General features: G+C 39.8%; 1 protein-coding gene across 9 annotated transcripts in view; it reads right to left on the minus strand.

Moving 5' to 3' along the window:
* Positions 1-26,368, minus strand: part of RECK (reversion inducing cysteine rich protein with kazal motifs) — a 144,293-nt gene that overhangs the window by 59,432 nt on the left and 58,493 nt on the right. For 8 of the 9 annotated variants that reach the window (XM_073332540.1, XM_073332536.1, XM_073332543.1 and 5 more), the window contains 5 exons: positions 12,776-12,809; positions 10,884-11,081; positions 10,283-10,550; positions 7,265-7,444; positions 5,864-6,076 (listed from right to left, as the gene is read on the minus strand). In XM_073332540.1, coding sequence (XP_073188641.1) covers positions 5,864-6,076; positions 7,265-7,444; positions 10,283-10,550; positions 10,884-11,081; positions 12,776-12,809 — 893 coding nt within the window. Of the gene's footprint in view, positions 1-5,863; positions 6,077-7,264; positions 7,445-10,282; positions 10,551-10,883; positions 11,082-12,775; positions 12,810-14,456; positions 14,511-26,368 lie in introns of those variants that run through there. The other variant, XM_073332542.1, reaches the window with a different exon arrangement.

Here is a 26,368-nt window from a genome sequence, read left to right on the forward strand (position 1 = left end):
GAGATTATACAAGAACTGGTCACACTGGTCATGAACAACACTGTGTGATATATGGACCGTTTCTGTATGAGAAGTTATGTGTATACGTGCTGGAAATGTTTCCTAAAATATGTTTTGGAGGCAGTGGATAAACAAGCCTGCCTTATGCAAAGGAAAAACAGTGATTAACCTTTCCATAACTGTTGTTCTTCAAGATGTGTTGTACGTTCCCATTCCGCTTTAGGTGTTTGTGCGCTCCAGTGAACAGTTGTCAGAAACCTTTTACCCGTAACAGTACCATCAGCGCAGCCCAAACAATCTCTGCTCTCTCACACATCACATAGGCATAAAGAGCTGAGCTGCCTCAGGCCCCCCTCAGTTCCTCCCTACCAGAACAAATCCAATAGAGAGGGGAAAGAGAGCAAGTCATGGAATGGACATGTGCAACACATCTTGAAGAACAACAATTACGGAAAGGTTAGTAACTGTTTTTTCCTCTTCAAGCGATTGCACATGTCCATTCCACCACAGATCACTCACTAGCAGTTTTGTGTGGAGGGGGGGGTTCAAAATCCATTTGAACAGTGACTGGATGACGACTTGTCTAAATTTAGCATTGTCTCTAGATTGTCTTCCACTGTGCAATCTCTCAACAAACACGTGACATGATGATCAGGTTGCCACTTCGCAAATGTCTAATATGTGCGTATGAACCAGAAAAAGGTCAGAAAAAGAGGCCGTTTGAAATCTAGTCAAACGACCTAATACACTATCTGACGGCTCCTTATTAGTCAACTGGGAACACAGACAAATACAACCAGATAGCCATGAAAGCACTTCGCATGGAAACCAGACTGCCCGTCATTCTGTCTGAAAATGCAACAAACAATTGAGAAAAAGACCTGAAAGATTTAATCAGTTCCAGATAAAACACTAACACTCTTCTAACATCTTGAATGTGCAGTGTCTCCTCTCCCTTATTACCGTGAGGCTTAGGGAAGAAGGTCAGTAAGAAAACTACTTGGTTGATATGAAAAGAGGAGACCACTTTTGTAAGAAAACTTGGATGCGAACAAAGGTAAATTTTATCTGTGTAAAAAACTATATATGGAAAATGTGATACTCATGCCCTCAACTCCCCTATTCTCATGGTCAATGTAACGGCAATTAAAAATGAAAAGCGTAACAGAGAGCAGGTCGCTAGAGGCTTGAAGGGAGGATTCATCCACTTTAACACTAAATTCAGACTCCAAGATGGATTAGGGCTCTGTGTGTGTGGAAACATCCTATCCAAGCCCTTTAAAAATCCTACAACCATCAGGTTAGGAAAAAAAAGGAGTGGTTATCCACAGGAGGATGAAATGCTGATACAGCTTCTGGGGGACCTTAACTGAGCTAACTGCTAATCCTTGATGTTTCAGATACAGAAAATAGGAATATTTTCTCGTGAGGGGGTCCCTGATAGGGACAGGGAAGGGGGAGGGAAGGATGGGGTAGAAACAAAATGGAGCATATATCCCACTTCCACCTTGCTTAGAACCCACCCAACTGTTTTGATGTGGGCCAAGCACCATGGACATGGAACAGGCTGTTCGCAAAAACTGAAAAGAAAAAGATGTCACTCCTAGAACTGACAGACTGCTCTCAACCTGCCCATCAACATAAGCTCTTGGAAGATGCCACCTGCCTTGACAAACTAGCAGCAGCTGAAGCAGAGGGTAGTGGTGGGCATCTTTTGCCAGCTCTGTTCCTTCTCCTTGGTAGTTCCTGGGCTCAAGGGGCAAACCACTGAAAATGCTGAGATTGTTGAGGGTAGAAAGCCTTCCACTTCCCTGCTGGGGTATAAATTCCCAGGGATTTCAGGGTCGCTCTAGAATCTGAGATTATGCAGAATCTCAGTCTTTTCTGAGAAGAGCAATGGCCCTTTAAAGGGTAAGTCCCGAACTGTCCATTACACCTCTCGCGGGAGGCCAGAAGAGTGTAACCAGGATGAGTCTCCTCATGATAGCAGAGGCCATGTTGCACACTGCAGCATCTGCTGCATTGATTCATCTGCAGAACTGTTCTGATGACCAGCTCACCTTCCCCTATTAAAGTCAGGAGCTCATTTCACCTCATCTGAGAGTTGGTCTTTGAATTTTGAAACAGCATCCCCAGGGTGAAATTGTAGCATCCCAGCAAAGCTTTCTAAGAAGGGAAATAGTACCATGTCTCCACTCTTTTTGCAGTTGGATGCAGGGAAGCTGGGGTCTGATAGAGGATCTGGGTAGGCTCTAACATAGGCTCATTTATTGGTAGAGCTATTTCAGCTGGAGCCACAGATGTCAGAATGTCTACCAGCTTGTGGGATTTTTCCTGGGCCTCCTGTGGATGAATATCTAGGGCCATAGCCATCTTCCTCCACGGCTCTTGAGGAGTCTTAAAATAATTCAGAGGTAAAGAAATAGGCTCCATTGCAAATTGCCTCATCTGGGGATGAGGAAGAGAATGCTAATGATACCAGAGCAGATTCAGTTCCTGCTCCTCTTGCAGCTATTCAAGAGACGGATCATGACTCTCCCGAGTGTCAAACTTGGTACCAACGCTATGGTGCTTGTGGGAACGATGTTCCTGACACTCAATAGATGGAGAAGAGAGGGCTGTATGGATGCTCTTGATTGGGAGGGAAACCCCACAGGTTCTAAAAGGGCCACTGGTACAGCCCCCAACCCCAACTATGAGTAGCCCAAGGGTCCCCCTATAAACTCCCTGCTGGTACTCAGGCAGAAACCAGGGCAGGCAGGTAACATAGTCCTCCTGAGGTGAAAGACTAAGCTGGGATACATAGGATCCAACTTCAGAGTCTGATGAGGACAAAGACCCACTGGTACCGCAGAAGGAGGCTCAAGCTCTGAAGAAAGGGGATCTTGGGATACTACCTGCAGCTTTTTCCTGGACAGTACCAGCTTCACTGGTACCCTGATGGCCATGTGCAATGGAGCTGCTCAATGCTTAGGTGAAGTTGCTGGAGGTGGTACCTTTGGAGACAGTGCCAGGTGAGTCTCTTGAACTTCTGGTAATGGCACAACTGAGAGATTCACCAACTCCCTTGCAGGCTCAAATGCCTCAGGAGTAGATAGTACCAGGAAAACACTCTGCAGTAGTGTGGTGTGAGAAGTTGCTGATTAAGGTGCTTCTGAAGCTGGTCTCGACAGGGCCACACTGTGCTTTGCAGTCAACGAACTCCTTTGTTTAGAGGTGTGCCCCGAGAAGCGCTTCCTCTTTGCATGCACTCCAGAGTCTTTAGAAGAGCTCATTCTCTTCAAGTCTTTTGTTGACTCTAGCACTAAGTCCAATTTCCAATGCCTCTTCTTCAGCACCGGTGATACTGATCTGCTTCTTGGAACTCATAATGCCAGAGATGCACTACTAACAGACGCAGAGGTCCTTGGTTCAGGGACCAAGGTAGAGGGCTCAGATGGAGACCTCAGAACTGATTCTATCAGCAGACATTTTAACCTGGCTTCCCTGTCTTTTTTCAAACAGGGCTTAAAGTTGTTACAAATGCCACATTTTCCTTCCATGAGCCTCCTCCAAGCAATTAAGGCAGCTGGGGTGAGGGTCACTAACAGGCATAGCCTTACCGCAAGAATGGCGGGCCTTGAAACTCAGAGCGCAGCATCTCTCCAGTTCACAACTTTGTTATTTTTATTTTACTAACTCAACTAAACATGGGTACAATAAAAAGGTATTGAGAAAAAACTTGCAGAAGGACAGGGAGCTCCAACAATTATCACAGGCAGTAGGAAGGAACTAAGCAGGCGTACGGTACCTGTGTGATGTGCATGAGACAGCAGAGGGTGCTGAGGCCACCGATGGATAATGCTAAGAGTAAAAACTCTCTGACAACTGTGCACTGACGCACACAAACATTTACAGTGGAATGGACATGTGCAATCACTTGAAGAAGAGTGTGGATTTACAGGCATTACAGGCAGAGAACAAAGAAAGTACATTTACATATAAGGAAAAAAGCAATTAGGCTAACAGCAGCTGGAGGAAACGCCTAGATGAGCATACCAGGGGAAGCACCAGACTCTGAACCCCAGGAAGTCTTGGCTCTTTAGACAAAGACTATAGACTTTGGAAAATACAAGGGGAGGAAAAATACATTCTAGTAATCCATCACTTAGAGGACAAAGAGCCAACATCCTCTCAGTCTGTGACCGCTCAATTCTCGTACCCAAAGGATGATGATGCCAGTGTCTTGAAGTAAGTGAGAAAGCTGATTAAACCAAGTTGTAACTTGCTAAAGTTACAGCGTAAACACTAGAAAGTGTGTTTTATTTTGTTTTGTTTGTAACCATACCTGTCTCCTTTTCTCTTGCTTAGTATCACTTACATCTATGTTCTTTATTAATACATTTACTCTTAGTTTTACTATAAATCATCTCAGTGCTGTTATAATGAAGTAAAGTGTAAGTCCTCAGCTAATCCAACAGGTGAGCATGTGCACTGTCTCCTTGGAGGCAGAAAACTTAATTTCTGTGAGTGTTCAGTGAGAGGGACTGGGAAACTCGGGAACCTGTTCACTGGTTTGCTGGTGAGATGGACAGACTGGTGTGGCAAGGAGCGGACACATAGTTTAAGCCCCAGAAAAACTCACTCTTGCTGCTGCAGAGAGGTAACACAATGGCTTATGGTTCTGGGTGCTCTGAGAAGAGTGTCACAACCCTCCACATACATGTGGAGCTCAAAAAGAATGGTTGTGTCTTCCTTTGCTGCTCCTGTCAGAGACGGGTTTTTTTCCCCCCTTTACTATTGATGTGGCCCACTTCTCACTTTCACTCCTAATGATTGGAAAGGGTGAGAACTAGGACAAGACGACTCATCCAGCACCATTTGTGTGGGAATTATGGTACCCATTGGTGATACCACCCAGAAAGCATCCACAGAGGATCCAGAAGCCAATACCAGACGGAAAATACAAACTGTGCTCCCCCAAGAGCGATTAAGAAAACTGAAAAGTTATTCGTATACGTGGGGAAATAAGGAAGCTAATGACAGAGAAAAAAGATTATGTTGGAGAGAAAGCAGGGGAAAGAAAAAAAAGACAGGAAAACAATAAAAGGGGAAAGAAAACAATGGAAAAAGAAGAGGAAGAAAATGTTATGTATTTAAAAGAAAGTGGGAGATGAAAGGAGACCGAGAATCAAATAAAAGAATGGGGGGAAAAACTGAATTTGAAGGTTCGTAAATTATGCTTTGTTACTTGTCCTACATTTGACTGCAAACCCCCACGCTAGGAAAGGGGAAAGAGGATGATCACATCACTAAAAAAAGAGAGAATATATAACTGTACTGAATGCAACTCAGGTAGGAGATGAAGAGTTTCCACTCTCCCCCAATTCAAGCACTGCAGGGATCAAGAAAAACCAGATAGGCAGTAGTCTTGCAGAGAAATGGTTATATATAATATATATAATTTAGTCTGTCTAGGAGAGGCAGAATGGTCTAGTGGAAAGTACACTTTCCTGAGAATCAGAAGTCAATTGTTACACTGATATGCTGTGTGACCTTGTACAAGTCTCTTCTGCACCACTGGTTGCCCTTCCAACCTCTGTCTTGTCTATTTATATAGGTAAAGCAGGATGTAAAAACCTGAAAAATGATCTTTATAATAGAAACATGGAGAGATTCTTCTCTACACCCTATTCAAGTAAGGGCTTAGGACTTTCAACTCCCATTCACTTTACTGGAAGTACATCAACTATTCAATATCACATTCCTTCTGTGTTTGCCTTTTCTAACACAAGTCAAACCCAGTACTATAGTAGATTGTGGTTTTGGTTTATATGTAAACTGAAAAACTACTGAAGTAAAAAAGACTTATGAATGTACTTACTTGCAGATAATACTTCCTCTAGATTTACTATGACAAGGTTTAATCTGCAGTGAGCAAGCAATTGCCTTCCATGTTTCTGGTTGGCATTTTTTAATGTCAAGAACAGGAATGTTTATAAATGGCATCTTAATACTTCCTTTCTCCCAAAGCTTCATGTCATTCATGGCTCCTTGATCTGACTGAGCATTGCAGCTTCTAAAAAGTTCTGTTGGTCTTAAAGGAAAAAGTTAATATAGCATCTTTATACAGCAGGGAAAAATAAATTTACTTTATACAACAAATTCTACAACCCTATGCTATGTGTCATTAGTGGTATAAAAGACAATTGTGAACGCCTGAAAGGAAATGATTTTTAAACATAATTTCAAGAAGCTACCTTAAAAGTAATAAAAATGAGAAAATAAAGTGTTCAAACGATTTCACCTGTTGTGTCTATATCATTATCCGTAATTCCTAGACAAAGTTGGAGGGATCTAATTCAGTGACAGACTTTCATATACACATTTAAAATTGTTGATATATTCATTAGTGACCTTGTACCTTATTTTTACACATATATTAAAACTAAATAAGGGACAAGGTTAAAAATGTATACATTCGTATTCTTTCAGAGCATATTTACCACCATCACAATCTGCTGGGAAAATTCAAATTCTTTTTTAAAAAGCTGCCTGAATACAACTCTGATTTTTATATTTCTGAAAGAATAAGAATTCTGAAAAAGAAGAGATCATTATGAGACATTCTAACACTCTCTCAGGAAAATTTTAAAATGTAACATGAAAAACTATGCATTTTGGCTACATTTTGCAATATACAGTATACAGTATTTAAGATAACCCAGCTTTTTTGCTTTTAAGAACTGAAGGTTTATTTATAAATTGACAATTTGGTCTCTGAAATATTTCAAACTAAAGAAAAACATGAAAATAATAAAAAAGTCCAGGTTTTGTTTCATAAATGGCACAGCAATTTTAAGAACATTTGTGGAAACTGTATTCTTATGTGTAGAAATAGATACTTATCTAGAACTAGACACATATCTAAAACAAAACAACAATGAGCAAGCAACGTCTATTTGTCTGTACAATGAACAGTCGGGAAAACATTTTACTAACGAGTAGCAAGATTTTACTATAGACATGAACTTTTATTCCAATCAGCCGCATCATGATAGCATTGAGTATGTCTTTCTGAAGTGTGCTTTATGTTGCAAAATTAAACACTTTCTCAAGAGCCGTTCTAAAAATATTTTACTTTAATAATTAAATAAAAAGTCACTATCTGATTACAAAACAATCTTTGGGAAAAAAAACCCTACAACATGCAGAATACAAATCTGAAAATATTTACTCAACACACAGGAATTCCTTGATGAAATATTTAATGCATTTATCCTACCTGTTATTAAAATTAGTGCAGTAAGTGAGATTTCTACAGCCCAGCTGACAAGGTTCTCGAACGTCTGCTAAACAGGTCAACATGGAAACTTCAACTGGGCTGTACTCACAAATGCGATCAAATTCTTGCCAACTCTGTGTATTGCCCCAGCTTGTGCTATAAAGTTTAGTGCACAACTCCCTGAAAAACATTAAAATAAAAGCAATTTTTCAGAAGTCTTGTACCATACAAAAAGAAACTACAGGTCCTCATCATGAAAGCCCACATCCTTCAAAATTCTCACTGAAGTTTTTGACATCCAGACAGTTTGCAAGATTGGGCCCAATATGTGGCTGCAGACAGACCATTCAGGTGTTCTCCAAAGTGAGGAGCTTTCATTTAAATAGCAAAGTAACCCTCTAGCTGTGATGCTTGTGAAGGAAATGTCAAAATGTGAAGTGGGTACAACCAATACAAAGATACCTACTGAAGTTTGCAGAGAGCCTGAAACAGTAACTCTGAGGTGAGAATCGCCCCACTCATTTCTGTGGGTGGTAACTCAGATGGCAATAAGGAGGGGAAAATGTCTAATCCCATTGCTCAATTTCAGATTATATACACTTGTGTCCAAAATGGGGAGCAAGAGAAGATGTCTGTCTTCCCCCAGTACCCAAAGCTTAAGAAAGTCCAGCCGTTTTCATGGTCCAAAAATACCCACACCATTTTACACACATCCTGGGTGGCAAACACTACAGTTGTCCCTTACCCAGCTGTCAAGACCTCCAGCTTCCCCTCCCAGATGACTGCAATACCATTCACATTGAAATATAAAAATCTGCAGCATATTGAAAAACTGAAGGCAGACTAAAATAAATTGAGAATTTATCATCAAATTAAGTAAATAACAAAAGAGATACCATGTTGATTGTTCTGCACTGTATTGTTCTATCTTGGAGGAGAAGCAGCATTGCATAATTCCAGGACATACCTTCCACTATAAGATCCTGTTTTCAGTTGCTTATAACTGTGCCAAATGTATCATTTGGGATGAAATTTTACATATTTTAGGTCTCCCTCAGGCAGAATTTTTTTTTCGAAAATTTCAGTCAAAACAGTTGAGCTGTTCAGAAAACGAGATTGAGGGGAGGGGGACACATTGTTCTACCCACGTCAAACTCTGGTGACCTTTTTTTGTGAACAGCTCTAGCGCCTGCATGCTTTGGAGCAGGGACTTGAAATTTGGCTAGAGAGGTGACCCTTCTATCAGGGTTGTGTATTTTGCCATCTCCGTGAAAATTCACCCAAATTTTGCAAAGTTACAAGCCATTAAAAAAAAATTACAGTTTGCACATGCTCAGTAGATTTCTTCGGTTTTATCAGCGAAAATTGCTGACAGAACATGCTCAAGTGTTTTACATTTCTAGTGCCGACCAGACTGTGCATGCACCATCCCCACAGAGCATCCTCTTACATACAAAACTTAAGGTTGTACAAGCAACCTTATTTCTGGCATTTCCTAACTTTTGACTGCTTGACTCTGCAACCTTAATAATGTTCTTTTAACATTATCATAGCCTGAAAACCCAATGAAAAATCATAAAATTAGCCATAGGCATAGTATCTTTCAGGTATTTGAGTCTTCTCCCAAACACATGTTAAAATAAAGTGAAAACACGAAGGCTAAACTCATTTATAGCACTGAAGGTGTTTCTGAATCATATGAATTCCAAAAAACCCCAAAACAGATACCGGCGAAAAGTTGTTGGTGGTTTTTTGTGGTTTTTTTATTAAATACATGCAAAAAATCTTCTAAATGTCCAAATCAGTTTTGCTCATAAAATTTGCAAATGGGTAATCTCTTGCTGAGCTTAGATTTTACACCAGTAAATTAAGCGGCTTTGGAGGCAAGCGTTTAATTTTGAAAGAAATAGTGGCTTATTATTGAAACCTTGACCTGCTATACCTACAGTTTTAACCAAATTTAATAAATAACAGATGAGAATCAAATACAGAGGGAAAAGGGAATGGAACATTTAGAGAAGATCCAAGCAAGTAGACAAAAAAAAAAATCTCAAAATATATATTGAATTCAAAAGTGAATTTTCATTTTACTGCAACCATTTGGGATCTGCTTTCTGTGCACATTAACACACTTAATCTTTATTATTGCAAATGTTTACAAAACAGATTTTTTTAGCCAGAATATCTGCCACAAGCAAATTTCAAATTGTTAATGATTGTAAAATTCACAACTGACACTACTGATAGTTGCTTAGGTTATATAGTATTGTTTCTGTAATCTTACTGGATGATTTAGCTCTCCAATGGGGTAAACTGGGATTATTATAAATTACTACATAATTTGTACAATAATTTAGGTAACCTATGTCATAAACTACACAACAGTTATGTTTAATTGATTCAATTCATGAATCATTTTAAGAACATAAGAACATGTTAATAATTAAAAATTAATTATTCAAGCATTAAATGGTGCATGGACATATGAGACTAGAAAAAACTCATGCCATTAGAATACATTATATGTTATGAACTGTTTGCTCAGTTCTAATTCAGAATCACTACACAGCTTTTGCTGGTGAAGGCCATATTGGCAAGTTTTTCAAGCATATATTTGTGGTGGGTCAAATTGGAAAAATATATGTAGTTGAAGCTTTAAGCTATTCTTCCCCCATTAATTCTTATCAGCAACTAAATGCCCCACTTCATCCTGCCCCAATATCTGCCACTGCACTCAGCCAGCATGGATACAGCATATTCATTGGGTGTTTCTCCAAAATTTGGTTGGTACTCACCTAAGATGAAAGGAGTAGCTCTAGCCTGAAAGATATTGTTTCATGAAAGTTCAAACTGGAGCACAAGATGACGGACACCATGGAGAGGAGCCAATTTGCTGAGTTTCTACAAACCACCCCAATTTGACACTTGAATGAGAACATCTGTTACCTGGGCAGCTTCTGGAGCATTTTCACTATTAATTGTTTCTAACGAAGGAGGAGTAACAAAAAGGCTACTGACCTACATGTGGAAGTGTTTGCTTTAGAACAGCAATGCAATTTAGCCCCATCAAGGCCTGTTGAAGGAGGAGGATGCACAGTGACTCCAGGATGAACAGACCTTGAACTCTCAAGAAAACACTGCCAGAGTGGATCTTGAGGCAGAGGCATTGTTTTACATCCTTCTATAAGTCCATCAACAATTTCAAGTTCTGTTTTCTTTGACATTAGAATCTTTTTACAAGCACTTTGGCAGATATAATCTTCTGCTCTGTCACAGCAATACAAACCTAAATATTCAAGAGAATAAAAATTGTCATCTATCACTGGCAGCTATCTAATGACAACAACAAATGTATTCTTTACCATGCTGCTTTACATTACAACGTGTTCATAAACATTTTAAATAAAATCAACAACAATAGCAAGCAGATGCTTCTTTAGTTTTAAATACTAGCAGATTGAACCATCTGAAGAAAAGCAGGAAGTGATCTATGGCATTAATAGATTATAACAATTAATAACACTCACCCCAAAATCTAACAATGTATTGTATATTCCATTTCAATACAATTATTTTTTTATTTTGGAATGTTATAAACATTTTATAATGTTTTACTTACTATCTGTAGGGTTTCTCATTGGATATGACTGTGTGTAGTTGTTCACGCAGTGTATTAACTGAGGACTAATAGAGGCACAGTAACTTTCAACTGCTTTTATTTGTGAAGGACCAGGAGAAGAGTCTGTCCGAAAAATTGCTTGACAATATTCCCGGCAGTTTGTATGATGTCCTGCATAACTGCAACAAACTGATCCCACTGGAAACACATGAAAAAAAAACCTATGTGTTTCTGTGCACAGAAACTAATATATAGAAAAAGAACATACGTACTCAGTCAATAAATTCACTTAAAGACTTAGAATGATATTCATACTACTATTCTAAAGAAGGACCCCATTTTTGAAAACTCTACTAAAATAATTATCAGAGGCATGGAAATTGTGTGTGTCTGCAGGCTGGTAAAGGGGCCAATATTTTTTGGGTTCACCAAGGGTGGAAAAATCCTTACAGCTAGTCTTGGGCTCGAGAGAGTTTTTGTGACACAGTCAGATTTTAGTTTCAGTTATTTTGCTTTTACATATTTGTAATACAACCATACATGTATTATAGTACAATTAGAATATACACACAAAGGACTAAAGAGAGCAGCTGACCCCTGTAACCTATAGGATAGCTTAGATTAAGAAATAAACAGAAGTTAGGTTTTGGACCTAAGTGTAGAGGGGTCTGGAAAACGGAAGTCGCTAGTGTGAGAAAGTTAGAGATAAATTGGAGATAAAGTTTTATGGGAAAGTAAAAGTTAGCAAGATGTTACCGTTATGCTTTGTTTATAACAAGCTTGAGCAAGTTTTTTAATTATTGTTTTTAAGAATTGTGAATGTTTTATTAAAATGCTATCTGTATTGATAGTATGGGAAGGACTTTGGCCCAGATCTTAATTTAAAGAATGTGTATGGAAAGAGCCAATAAGGAGGTGGCAGAACTATAATTATGCCATGGTGCAGTTTAATGTTAATTAGAATTGTAACATATTATAAAAGGAGTAGTTTTGCTAAATTGCAAGAATGCTCTAAGTAACAAAAAAGGATACCATTAGGTTCCAGGAATATAAAACTGTACTTCAGTCAGTGGACTGATCACCGATTAATAAACTCAAAGATAAAAAAGTGTAAGTATAATTGTTGTATTGTATAAGAGATAATTGCATGCCTGTTTGTTTAATTAATCATTTTCCTTTTAAATAAGGTTGGTTTTTATCAAAGTGTCAATCAGTGATCTAAATAAATTTTTCTGTAACCGACCTAGATGTTGGAAACTGAAAACTAAGTTGGGTTTTATTGCGCTCTTATCTTTAACAACTTAATATTAATTGGGGACATTTCAACATAAAAGTTATAAAAGGTTACACCCCAATTCAAAAAACAAGAGATCCAATAAATCTGGCTCATTCACATAAAATATTTTTCCCACATTATTAAATACACAGAGACACTTCCTGGGAAATGTTTTATCAAGAGAGAATTCCATCTGTGTAACTTTTTTCATTTCTTCTCCTCCATTCTTTTTCTACTAATAGAGACATTTGTAGCAACACAGTAACTTTGTTGATTGAAGTTTCATCTATGCCTGTTACTTATTTTTCACTTTAAATCATAAAATGGAGTAAAGTAGCAGAAACAGATAAGCTTCAAAGAAACTGTTCAAATACCCCAGTAATAAAAAAATTAGAGAAGATAAACAGATATACACATTCACATCTAAACTAAATATATATACAAAAATACACACAAAGCTTGATCCTGCAAACACTTAAGCATATAACTTTACTCATGTGCTCCCTCCCTCCCCCCATCCCTTGCAGGTGTAGGGGTGTAAATACTGAGAATACAGAAGGGAAAATAAAAATGGACAAAAATAAACATTAAATTTAACTATATAGAGAATACTTACTCTCGTTTCTGTTAATGCAACTAAAAAGAGCATTCTGCAAACAAAACAAAAAACAATTACCAAAAAAAAGAATTTCACATATCAATAAAAGTATTGAGCAATTTCTTAACATTACACAGTATTTATTTAACAAATAGGAATTCATTAAAGAAACATTCTACTGTTAAAGTGTACCTAAATAGCACAGTAGAAGTAGAAGTGTATAATGGATAAACGGGCATATTTGCTTAAAAAATAAGGAAACGAGGTAAATAAAAAGAATTTTAAAAGACCATGTATCATTCCAAATTCTTTTTGCATATTTTAATGGAACACATAGGAAGGTTAATCATCTAGACAGAAAGATCTTCATAAACTACCTCAAAGACAAGGAATAGGATATACAAAGACCATATTAATGACTTAATTTAGGGACAAATCCTGCAGTTTAAATTCACACATAAATCCATGGGAGTTTAGCCTGCATAAGGAATCAGTATGCATGGCAGGATAGAGCCTTCAGTGAGTCCTACCCCTTGGAGGCAAATGAAAGTACAAACAGCAGGAAAAATTCAAAAAAAATTTTTACAAGTTCATGTGACATGACAGTTATGGTACAGAACAACAATATTACTGTCACCAAAAACTTTAGAAAATTATATTTTAGAAGTTCAGTGGACATACAAAGAAAGTGTTTTCTCATCTAAAATGAGAAAGATAAGTCTTGTGTGCAAACACAAAATGGACACACAGAAACTTGACAATAACATGGCTGACTAGTTAAAACCAGTAACTAGGTGGCAGGCAGATTTTGTATTCTAATCCCAAATAAGCAAGTGGGGAAAGTCACTTGACCTCATTGCAAGGCCAGCCTTCAAAGCAGTAAGCCATATTGGCCACCTCAGCCTGTGTTTACAGACATGAATAAGTAATCAGCTCTTATGGACACGAATAAGTTGTCTGTGTGTACAGAACATTTAGATGCTGATATTACTTAGGCAGTAGGGTGTAATTACCTAGTTTTAAAATTGATCTTGATAAATTTAGGAACTGGATAGTAAAATGGAGTTGCCTGCAATCACAGGACCAGACGCAGTGAACTGTGAGGTGATTTCAATTCCCATATTCCTATGTTCCCACAAAAAAAAAAAATCTCACTGAATTTACTCCTAAATGTAAACCATTTGGCTATTTCTTCGTCACATGGAGGCAAAGTTCTGAGCATCTGATTTGTTATCGTCATATATTAATGATCATGTATGCCAACACAATAACAAAAGCATGTGCTTCTGCCAGCAGATTTTCTTTGAAATAAAAGCTTAATGTCATCAATTAGAATAAAAGTCTCTTTTAATGTGACCTTTGTCCACCTTAGCTTGATAGAAATGAAATATTTTTTGCGAATCTTTCTTCATTATTTAACTTATTTCTTTTGGCACTTCTCTCAGTGAAAAGTCAAACAGAAATTAATCTATTCATTTTCCATTTCTGACTCTCATACTGTAACACCAATGTAACAATGTGTGGACAAAAACACTGCAAGAAAATGTTTGTTTAAAAATCCTTCAGCATATTTAACTGGAAACAATTTTATTATCTGAGGTTTTGAGGAACTTATTTTTTATAAAACCTAAATGCTGGGCCAAATCTGAATTCAGTGTTTCTAATTTGGTTAATTACAAATTTCATTAAAACTCTTCACCTGATCTTATCGATCTAGATTTTTGCTCAGCAGAAGCTTTAAGACGAGCCTTGTCTCTTTATGTCTCAGCAAACTAAGATAGGAAAAAATTATTAAATTATTTACCACAGTAAATAAACAAATAACTCCAAGATCATGTCCTCTAGACTTACACCCTAGGAAAAAAGTCACTCAAAGAGGAAGACTGACTCTGGGAAAGGGGAAGCAGCCTAAGAAGGAAATGCCATAGCACAGGCCCAGCAATTAAAAAGACTAAAAAAAACAAACACATATTACAGAAGTGACTTACTACACTATTTAAAGGGGAAAAAAGCATGCAAAAAAGTTTGTAATAAAGGGAAAAAATAGTGATGTATCTAGGTGAGCGCCCAAACCTCTGCTGCTGCAACATCACTATAATCAATCAAGTTACTTTGATGGCTTTTGGTGGCCAAAACAGTCTAGATTGTGAAAATCAGATAATAGTTTTTAATTAAAAATTTTATTAACTAAACTAGAGACACTGTAAAGTCTAAACTGGCCCAGAATTTGGTTTTATAAAATAAAGATGTTATGAAGTCAGTGGAGTTATACTTGCAGAGAATTTGGGCTTGAGTGGGCTCCCAGCTCACAGGGCCTTCAACAGTTAAAAGGTACAGGGAAAGATTGTTTGAGGTTACCCTGCCTTTTACACCTCCAGAAGGTGGAGAAGGATATTGACCCAACAAATGCTGCTTTCCAGAAGGTTCTGAGTGCACTTATCCCAAGAGTGGGAGAATCTTGAATTCTTGGAGAACTGATTAAAAAGCAGAACCTTCAATGAAAACTAGATGCTGTATAGGGGTTAAAATACATAGATCCCAATGAAAGACTTGGAAGAGAAGAAATAAACTGGGGAAGGAGGAATAAACTGCTAGGAAATGAAATTTGAACATTTTGCTTCAACTGATTCAAATGTGGACATATTAAATAAAGGCACATAATAGATGACCATTTTCCTTCATTAATGTCCCAATCTTGCTCCCTGTGAAATCAAGTACAAAGTTCCCATGTCAGGTTTCAGAGTAACAGCCGTGTTAGTCTGTATTCACAAAAAGAAAAGGAGTACTTGTGGCACCTTAGAGACTAACCAAGTTCCCATGTGTTTCTTTTCTTGGGAAGATACTGTAAAATGATGTTCTATATGTTTAGATAAGAAAACCGAAAAACATTAATGCTGCTCCCTTTTTCCCTTTATTGTTCCATCTCCTCTTCCATTTCAACCCCAAACACACCCATGCTAAAGACAGTCATAAGTAGCCACATGATCTTCACATTCATACTTTCCCATAGCTACCCCACACCTTTTGGTCTCGGGGGGGGGGGAGGCAGGGGGTTGTTTATTTTTGTTTTCCCTTTGTATGTCTATTTAGATTGCAAGCTCTACAGAGCAGGGGCTGTATCTTCCTACATGGTTATGCAGCATCTAGTACATTGTGAAGGCCATAAAAACAACAACAGTAATATGAGAAATTGGTCTTCCCTAAAGTGTAGCCATAATTACATAAGAGGGAATGCACCTCACTGGGTAGCTATACCCTGCATGAGACCTATCAAACCAATGGAGTAAGATCCTGGTTCAGAAAACCAGAGGAGAGATAGGTCTCAAGAAACTGTCACTCACCTGTAAGGCTAATTGCTACCAGGAAGTTTTGTTATCAGAGAGCAGGGATATAAACTCAATAGGAAAAGGACTGTATAGTTCTACTGGGAGCCAAAAAAAAAGAGAAATGAGTTTCTTACTGATCTGAGAGCTGTAGGAAATTTACTCCTATTGAGTATGAGTTACAAGACACTCAAGCATTCTTGTTTCTGTTTGAATCCTGCCTGACATATGGGTTTATTTTATGTTGAGGCCTGAACTGCAAGTCCAGACTTTCTCGCCTTGGTGCAGTCATCACATTGACCAGGGTATCAAAATGCTGTTTTCTACTTTCTAATAAAACTGATAAATTATCTGACATAATCAACTTTCAGTCTCAAGGAGATAATTAACAGCCAGAGGCTAGATTCTAAGGAAGACAGTTCTAACATTACATTTTATAACTAGACAGTCCACTTCCTCTGTTAGTGGTAGAAAATATATTTATTGTATAGAAAAACCAGTTATCTTCCACTGTATCAACAGACAAGCACATTTCTACCTTCAAAGGGTTATTATAATAAATTCAAGTTCATGAGTTATTGAGATGTCACTCATCAGCCATTCCAACTACAAGTCGCCATTGTTGCTGACTTCTGATCCATAGAATGGCTGATAATTGATGTCTCAAGAATTCATGACACCAATAAAGTATACAGTTACTAAAAACCACTAAAACAACGTATCTTAACCACACAAAAATTCAAAAGACTATCTGCTCAACATAATGGTCCACAAACAAAAAATAATGATTAATACCACCACCACCCAGCTCTTATTATACCGATTCTCATCAGTAGATATCGAAGCTCTTTACAAAGGTTTTTATCATTACCCCAAAAAGGCATCCAAGTTTTATCCTCATTTTTTCCACTATTCCCCTAAAAACCTTTAGTACTGTTTAGGGATGAGCTTGGAGACCCTCCTAACTTGTTTGAGGTACACAATGCCACCAAACAGATGAAGAACAACAAGGCAGCAGGTCTAGATGGGATCCTCCTGAAATCTTTAAAGACGGTGGATCAGAGCTAATTCAGCAGCTTTACTTGCTTATTCTTAAAATCTGGATAAAGGAGGAGATACCCAGTGAAATGAGGGATGCCCAGATTGTCACCCTCTTCAAGAAAGGGGATAAAGCAGATTGTGGAAATTATCATATCTCCGTCCTAGTCATTGTAGGCAAAGTTCTGGCACAGATCCTTGCAACTCGCCTTCTGCCCCGTCAGAAGAAATTTTACTGGAGTCACAGAGTGGTTTCTGACCATGTCGTGGAACTGTGGATATGATCTTCACAACACAGCAGCTGCAAGAAAAGTGTTGGGAGCAAAACCAACCACTGTACATGGCTTTTATTGATTTAACTAAAGCCTTTGATTCAGTGAATCGCCATGCCCTCTGGACTGTACTCTCTAAGATTGGATGTCCTGATAAATACAGCAAATGTCCTAAAATTGCTTCATGATAACATGAAAGTGACTGTTCTGAGCAGCACTTTCAAAGTACAAACAAGAGTAAAACAAGGCTGTATCATCACTCCAACCACGTTTATGGTTTTTATAACCATCATTCTTTACCTAGTTGCTGGGAAGTTTACAGCCGGCATTGAAATCACTTACAGAATGGACAGAAAGCTGTTCAAGCTTAGCAGGCTGAAAGCCAAGAGTAAGATCTCCACAACATCTATTGTGGAACTTCAGTATGCTAATGACAACGCCATCTTTGCCCAACCTGAGAAAGATATTCAAACTATCTTGAATGTGTTTGCCAATGCTTATGCATGTCTTGGTCTCACTCTTAATATCAAGAAAACTAAAGCACTCTATCAGCGCTCTCCAAATGAGTTATTACATGCCCCATCTATCAAAATCAATGGAGTGGCACTGGAGAATGTCAATCATTTCCTCTACCTTAGAAGTCATCTTTCATCCAAGGCAGATGTTGATGCAGAAATTCAACATCGCCTGAGCTGTGCCAGTGTAGTTTTTTCTCGTTTACGGCACAGAATTTTTGAAGATCACGACCTTCGAACAGACACCAAGCTTCTTGTTTATCAAGCCATTATTTTCTCAACACTATTGTATGGGTCCGAAACTTGGACAACCTATAAACACCACTTGAAAGTCCTTGAGAGGCACCATCAACGCTGCCTTAATAAGATTCTGAAGATCAAATGGGAAGACAGGCACACCAATATTAGGGTCCTCAAAGAGGCAAAGACCACCAGTATCGAGGCAATGATCATCAGTCAGCAATTCCACTGGACTGGTCACATTGTCCAGATGCCAGACTATCGCCTCCCAAAACAGGTTCTGTTCTCTCAGCTGAAAGAAGGGTACCGTAACGTGGGTAGACAACGGAAGTGATATAAGGACTTACTGAAGGACAACCTAAAAAAGTGTAATATTGACATTCACACTTGGGAGACATTTGCCCAGGATCGCTCAAAATGGAGTGAAGTCCTACATGATGGTCCCTGCATTTTGAACTTGTTCGCCAACAAGCTGAAGAGGACAAGAGGCGCAGAAGGAAGGAGAGACTGACTTCCAGTCATGGTCAACTGCCTCCAGCTGAGCCTGAAAACACCTGCCCACATTGCAATAGAACTTGTGGTTCAAGGATTAGCCTTATTAGCCACCTGAGGACCCATAACTCCCATGGAAGATGATCATACTTGGTAACGAGTGATTGCCCATCATCATTAGTACTGTTACTGTTTTAATATTTACTTCCAAGTACATAGCAGTTACTCATTATGCCTCAGACAGTTTTTTTCCACAGTTGATGGCCGAGAGCTTTCCACAAACTATTGCTGCTGCCACATCAATCTTCATTTCAGTCCTCTGGGTAGCAATTTTTCACCTGATTCACTTCAGATTTTACCCCTTTCCTGCCTGTGAGGCAAATCTGTCCCCTTCACCAAATCAAGCAATCGGGCTGAGGCAGTGGTGCAAATAGAATTCATTTCTTACCAGTACGCTGCACTCATGGAAGTGACACAAAAGGGGGGCACCAGCTAAAGGAGGGGCATGTGACCTCCCCACATGACCCCTCCCCACCCCCAGCCCAGAGCCCCGTGCTCTCCCCGGCCCCTCCCATTGATCCATGCCACATTACCTGTGGGTGGGGCTCTGTTCTCCTCCCACTGCACCGGAGACTTCTGAACCACAGGGCTCTTCAGAACCACAGCACCGAAAGGAGCAGAATGTGGGGACGCTGGGAGGCCCCATGCTGGCAGCTCTTCTAGTGCAGCTGTACCCCGCCCCCAGCCCTGTCCTCCGGCTGGGCTATACAGACCCCAGACAGGAGACGCAGCTGCGTGGAAGGGCTGGGGGCAGTACAGCCACGCCGGAGGAACTGCTGGCAGCCCCATGTTCTGCTCCTCCTGTGTCTTTCCAGTATGGAGTACTGGCTATAAATATCTCAGTGGTATGGCGTATTGGACCATACTGCTGTACTTGCACCACTGGGCTGAGGAAACAGAGAGAACTCATGGCAAGAGGGTTTTTTACAGATAGAATCATCATCCTATAGCTGCAAAGTAAAAACAGAGCAATTCTATTATTGCTACAAAAGCCTCAAGGTTGCAATAATGTCCTTGGAACTGTTCCCCATCCCTGTGGGTGCAGGGGCGGTAGCAAATTGATCTGCATAGCCACAGATCCACCTGCCCTGCATAGCCACAGATCCAGTAGCATCACACCTTCAGCATGGTGGAACACAGGGAGCTGTGGAGCTCAAAGGAGCTGTGCAAAGGAGCAGCAAGTGTCGGGTATGGACCTACAGGGTCCCAACATTTCCCCAAACTTATATTGTGGAACCACAACGGTCCACTTTTAGATATGAAAAGGACAGGGTTTGTCCCTTTATCAAAACCCACAAAATTGTGTGTGTTATAATGAGGTAGAAGATCATGGTCTCTGTGAGACTTAGGCTGCTTTTATAGCATAAAAAAAAGAAAACACCATGCTCTCTTTTCAAACTACAGTTAGAGCTAGTGAACATTTTTAAAAAAATTTCAACAAACATTTTGTAATTCGAAAATTTTGTAATTTGAAATTTAATTCCTGAAAATTTTCAATTTTTTAAATTAAATTGAAACAACAAGATTAGCATTTAGCAGTTTAATTGTTCTTCCCTCACTTTTTCCTGCCACTGGAAAAGACAGAGAGGGAAAATCACACTTTAAAACAAAAAAAACCCCTTCTTTTCCCTCCTGAAAAGGTGGGTGTGGGGCTGAACAAACTAAATGGATTCTTCCACAACCAAAACTATTTATTTAAAAAAAAAAAACCATCAGTCAAAAATTTGCCAAAAATCCAAATAGATTCTGTCAAAAAAACATTGTTAAAAATATTAACAAAATTTGACTAGCTCCAACTTGTGTTTTTTAAAAATAATTTCAAAGAAGCATTCTAGAAACAGCTCAGAATCTTAATACATCTTAATATCCCCCTTGAGTACTGTGTTGCACTGATAATTTTATATGAATAAATAAATAAATAAGGCATGAAATTATAAAGCATTCCAACATGTCTACTTAGTGTTAGTTTGTTTGGAAAAGATATGGTTCTTCTCATTTGGTTAGAGCTATAAGACAGCAGCTTTGTTTCAATAAAAAAAATGGAACACACTTCTAGGTTACTACCCCTGCACTTCTCAAATATAATGGTCTCATTTAAATTATTAACAAATCTGTGAAGAGGGTGAAACTCCTCCAATCTCCTCTGAGCCCCAATACCATGACAGGAAAGTCCCATTTAGAAATGAAAGGCCTGTCCCGGAAAAGTCAGGAACATGAAGTCATTAGTCTACATTTTCAAGAGTGACTAGCGATTTGGGGCATCTCAAGTTTTGGACAGCTTAAGGAAACCTGATTTTCAGAAGAGCTGAGCACCTGCCCATAGAAAATCAGGCTCTAACATGTTTCAAACTGGGCACCCAAAAACACCGGCACCCAAAATCACCAGTCACTTTTGAAAATTTAAGCCCTGTATTATTCATATTTCTGTATATATTCATATTTATTTATGTCAGAAGGGACCATTATGATCATCTAGTCTGACCTCTTGCACAATGCAGGCCACAGAATTTCACCCACCACTCCTGCGAAAAACCTCTCACCTATGTCTGAGCTACTGAAGTCCTCAAATCGTGGTTTAAAAACTTCAAAGAGCAGAGAATCCTCCAGCAAGTGACCCGTGCCCCATGCTACGGAGGAAGGCGAAAAACCTCCAGGGCCTCTTCCAATCTGCCCTGGAGGAAAATTCCTTCCCGACCCCAAATATGGCGATCAGCTAAACTCTGAGCATATGGACAAGATTCACCAGCCAGATACTATAGAAAATTCTTTCCTAGGTAACTCAGATCCCATATTAGTGCACATCCATTCTATCATTATAATTATGTTTTGTAACCATTTTGTCATAATCATCTGAACTGATTACAATAAATGTTTTAATCATACCCACACATCAGCTTTTTTTCTACAACACAACCATCTGTCAGCTATGTTTTTGCATCTACACCAAATAAGCTGCCTTATCATCTTTGTATCAATGTATACTGGGAAAATCTGGGAAGCTATTCAATAGTACCCAAAGGGGACCATGCCCAGAAAATATACACAAAGGTAGTAAACTCTGTGATGTCTGGTTGTACAGGGAGCAGGAGGGCAGAAGGATCAACAAACCAGTCACGTAAGCACTGTTAGCAGATTCTGTCCATATAATAAAGCAACAATGTTACAGATGGATTACAGTAAGACAACCATGCGACAAATAGGCTGCTGGCAAGGATGCAACATTATTAGCAGCCATAGTTACTAACTGAATAGTGACCATGTTGTGTGTTGACACAAACAATGTTTAGTTGCAAACTCATTTAAAAATTGTAATGAAAACAGGACCTTTACAACTTTTAGGCCTGGTCCACACAGTAACATTTAACCATTTGTACTCAGTTAATGGGGTGGTTTGCTCAAACAGTGTCTTCTGATCACACAGAAGGCAACCACATTTTTTCTGAGTAACCATGACAGCTACCAGCATTTCTCCTCAGCAAGAGACCTGCACTGGAATATGGTTATCTTCATGAAATTGGTTCAGCACACCATTCCCCCTGCCACTCTCATTTTGCAAGACGGGCGGGACCCCTTAATCATGTCTGTGTACCAAGTGGGCCAGTCCTCCTTCCTTTCCACTTTCTGGATAGTAGAGCATCTCAGAGTGCATTACCCCACATGGTGCAGCTCTGTGCTGCTGAGGGTTAGCCAGTTTCCCAGAAGGCACTGATACAGTTAGGCAACATGATAGAATGCAGCTATACAAACATGGTTAGGATGGCATTCTAGAGAAAACCAGGCTGAGGGGGGAACATGATACCAGTCTTCAAATATATAAAGAAGACAGTGATCAATTGTTCTGAATGTACACCCAGGGTAGGACAAGAGGTAATCAACTTAGTTTGCAGCTAGGATGATTTAGGTTGGATGGTAGGAAAAAACTGTCTAGCTATAAGGATAATTAAGCACTGGAACTGGTTATCTAGGGAGGTTGTGGAATCCCTGTTACTGGAGGTTTTTAATAACAGGTTAGACAAACACCTATCCAAGATGGTCTAGGTAGTCTTAATCCTGTCTCGGTGCTTTGGATTTGACTAGATGACACGATTAAGTCTCTTCCGGCCCTAACATTGCTATGATTCTAAAACCTGCTATATGGTCATAAACTGAACTGTATAATTTATAAATTAAGCTGACCATGCCTTTAATTATAGTTTGTCTTAAAAGGGCCACTAACCATGATTTTATACCTAGAGGCACAGTCACCTTAACTAGTCACAAGTAAGGTATCAAGTGATCAAAAAGCTGCAGTCACAAAACAGAGATATTGGGGGCGGGGGAGGAAGGGAAAGAAGACGACAAAAAAGGTGAGCAGAAAAAGGAATATGAAGAGCAAAATCACCTGTCAGATAGGAAAATGAGGCTAAAAAACAATTTCATAGAGAAAGGAAAAAGAAAAGCACATCTGGTGCTCCATTTTCAAAATCCTCATTTTACATTAAATGATCAAAGATTGCAAAATATAAATTTATAACAACATCATCACAGAAGTATGATCTCTGTTTTAAAGGAATCTATTCTGGCTGCTTCTTCTGTATGTGAAGTTGCAATCCTCCATTTGTAATACAGTATTCTCCACAAACAATTAAGATATCACCAATATAGCATAATGACTTCCAGGGAGGAATAAGATTTGCCATACATGCCACTTTATGCTAGCTAGGCTAAATTAGTAACAAAAAATGCCTCAAGTAATAACAGTTAGTTAAACAAATAATTGAAAAGGCAAACAGAGTTTATTCTCCAGATATATTTTTCAGATTTCTCTGTGGTATCAGAAGATCTTTGAAGTTCTTTTGGACCGTACTGCAGGACCTACTGGTTTCGCTCTTTTTGGAGCTCATCAGCTGCAGGCAACGGCCTAATTAGGGTGTCAAACATACTGTCTACATAAGGAACCTTCAGTATCAGAAGAGAAGCTTCTGCATTTGCAGTGCTGAATACAATTTTTTTTTAATTGTTGAATAACCTGCATCTTGAATGAAGAATGACAGCTAATGGAATTACTCTTACAGTGCAAATGGGAAGTGCATGTGGTGGTTGGTGCTTACAGTCCTGCATTAGATCCCCCACTGACCATCATGGCATCTGTATTATGTGTACCATATGTGGACATAGTTAGCTGGTGAAATAAGCTCTTACTGTGCAAACACCAGCTAGGTCACAACCAGTTTGACTGTAGAGACTAACCAATTTAAATAATTTCCATTTAGGCATATTCCCAACTACAAATACTCTATAAAACTTGTAGTACCGTTTCATTCTATCAAATTACTAACCAAAGCCTTCTCAATCTAATTTAGTTGGTAAATTGTGAGGTTAAAGAAGAAAGCCAGGAGGTAAATGTACTGGGTTTAGTGGGATTTAGTGACTATCTTCACCAAGAATTTCAGATGTGGGTGTAAGACCACTTAAACCTTATGGAGTACAGGAAAAAGAGGATCAGCCACCAAAGCCTAGAGCAGAGGTGGGCAAACTACAGTCCGCGGGACTGTCCTGCCCTGCTCCTGGCCCGGGAGGCTCGCCCCCAACCCCTCCCCTGCTGTTCCCCCTCAGCCTTAACTCGCCACGCCACCGGCATAATCCTCTGGGCAGCGTGGCTGCAGAGCCCGGCCTGACCCAGTGCTCTGTGCTGCGCAGCACAGCTGCTTGTCCTGGTGCAGCCGTGCTGCCAGCCACCAATGCTCCAGGCAGCTTGGTAAGGGGGCAGGGAGCGGGGGGGGGGGCGTTGGATACAGGGCAGGGGAGTTTGGGGGGTGGTCAGGGGCCAGGGGTGTGGACAGTGGTCGGGGCAGTCAGAGGGCAGGGAACAGGGGGGTTGAATGGGGGCAGGGGTCCCAGGAGGCAGTCAGGAGTGGGAGTTCTGGGGGCAGTCAGGGGACAGGGAGCATGAGGGGTGGATGGGGCAGGGGTCCCGGGGGGGGGGGTTGGATGGGGTAGTAGAGGCAGTTAGGGGCAGAGGGTCCGGGGCGGTCAGGGAGAAAGGGTGGTTGGATGAAGCGGGGTCCCGGGGGCGGGCAGTCAGGAAGGAGAGGTGGGGGTTGGATAGGGTGGCAGGGGAGCAGTTGGGGCAGGGGTCCCCGGGGGGCAATGCCTGGCTGTTTGGGGAGGCACAGCCACCCCTAACTGGCCCTCCGTACAATTTCAGAAATCTGATGCGGCGTTCAGGCCAAAAACTTTGCCCGCCTCTGGCCTAGTGCTTATTCACTTTCCCAGATGATGTAAAAGAACAATAAAAAAATACTTTCAGAAATAGACTGTATAGAGAACCCAAACAATCTGAACTTCAATTTTGACAGGACAAAAGGGAGGCGTGTTTCCAACCCCACAGGTTCTTTACAACACCTATCTTTTAATGGAAGAAAGAATGAAGACCAAGAGCCCTGGAAAGTTAAATAATCACAATACATAAACTAGTAGATGTGTCTTGGTAGTGACCAAAGCCTTCCCAGGCTTGCTAAAACTAATCAGGTCACCTTTCATATCAAACTATTAAGAAGCACGGTAGACAAAAGGCTTTAATTGTCTTAAATTTGCACCAAAGATTGTCTCCATTTCAAGGAACAGGTCTCTCCTAGAGCTTTTATAAAAATTTGAATAGAAATTTTTCCACTTCCGGTGAGCATTTATTGTTTAAATTAACCATGCTGCTTTTGGCAGAAGGAGTGGGGTCGGTAGATAGGGTTTCAATTAAGGATCTGATCCTTAATCTGAAATAAGAGCCAAATGAAATAGGCAGAGTGAACTGTGGTTCCATTGACACGGCTAGAAAAGCAGAACATGAAAATTGGTAGCTTACCTCAGAAATATAAGATTTACATATACCATGTGTCTCATCTTCTTGATTACATTATGAAGACGACACAGAGAATGAAAAGCCTGAAGGAAGTGCTAACTCTAATCTAACAGAAAAGTATCCGTCACTGAGTGGATGATTTTCTACTCTTGAATGGGATAGAGAACAGAACTGTCTCTGTGCAAATTATGGTACCACCATTTTGGGGGGGACAGTTCTGGCTACAGATTCCTTCCTTTACTGATCTTCTTGCCCATGTCTCAAGTCATCTGCAAATAAATCATGATTCTCCACAAGATGAAGGGCAGCCAGAAAAACACGTTTTATCCTTCACACTCAGATCCATGGTCTCACATCATCACAGTTGGATGCAAGGTTCTTTTCCTCTACCTTGTCCCTTTTTCACATCAGGCAGAGTGGGAAATTGAACCTGGGACTCCCACATCCCATGGGAGAACCCTAACCACTTGCCTAAGGGTTAGGATACTCCCATGGGATGTGGGAGACCCAGGTTCAATTCCCCACTCTGCCTGATGTGGAGAAGGTATTTAAATAGGGGTGTCTCCCACTTCACAGAAGAGTGCCCCAATCCCTGGGCTATGGGATATACTGGGGCAGGTCTATCTCAATCTCTCCTGTTGAGGCAGTTCCACTTTATTCAAGTATTTTATACAGTCATTGGGCCTGAGACAGAGAGAATAACTCTACAACCTGGTGGTTAGAACATTCACCTTCAAAGTCCCTGCTTCAATAGCCAGTGAATTGAAACATCATTCACCCACTTCCAGAAACAAAGGATCTCAGAGATAAGCATACTGACAACTTAGCTTCAATAC

This window comes from Lepidochelys kempii, chromosome 2, assembly GCF_965140265.1.
Source record: "Lepidochelys kempii isolate rLepKem1 chromosome 2, rLepKem1.hap2, whole genome shotgun sequence".
NCBI lineage: Eukaryota > Metazoa > Chordata > Testudines > Cheloniidae > Lepidochelys > Lepidochelys kempii.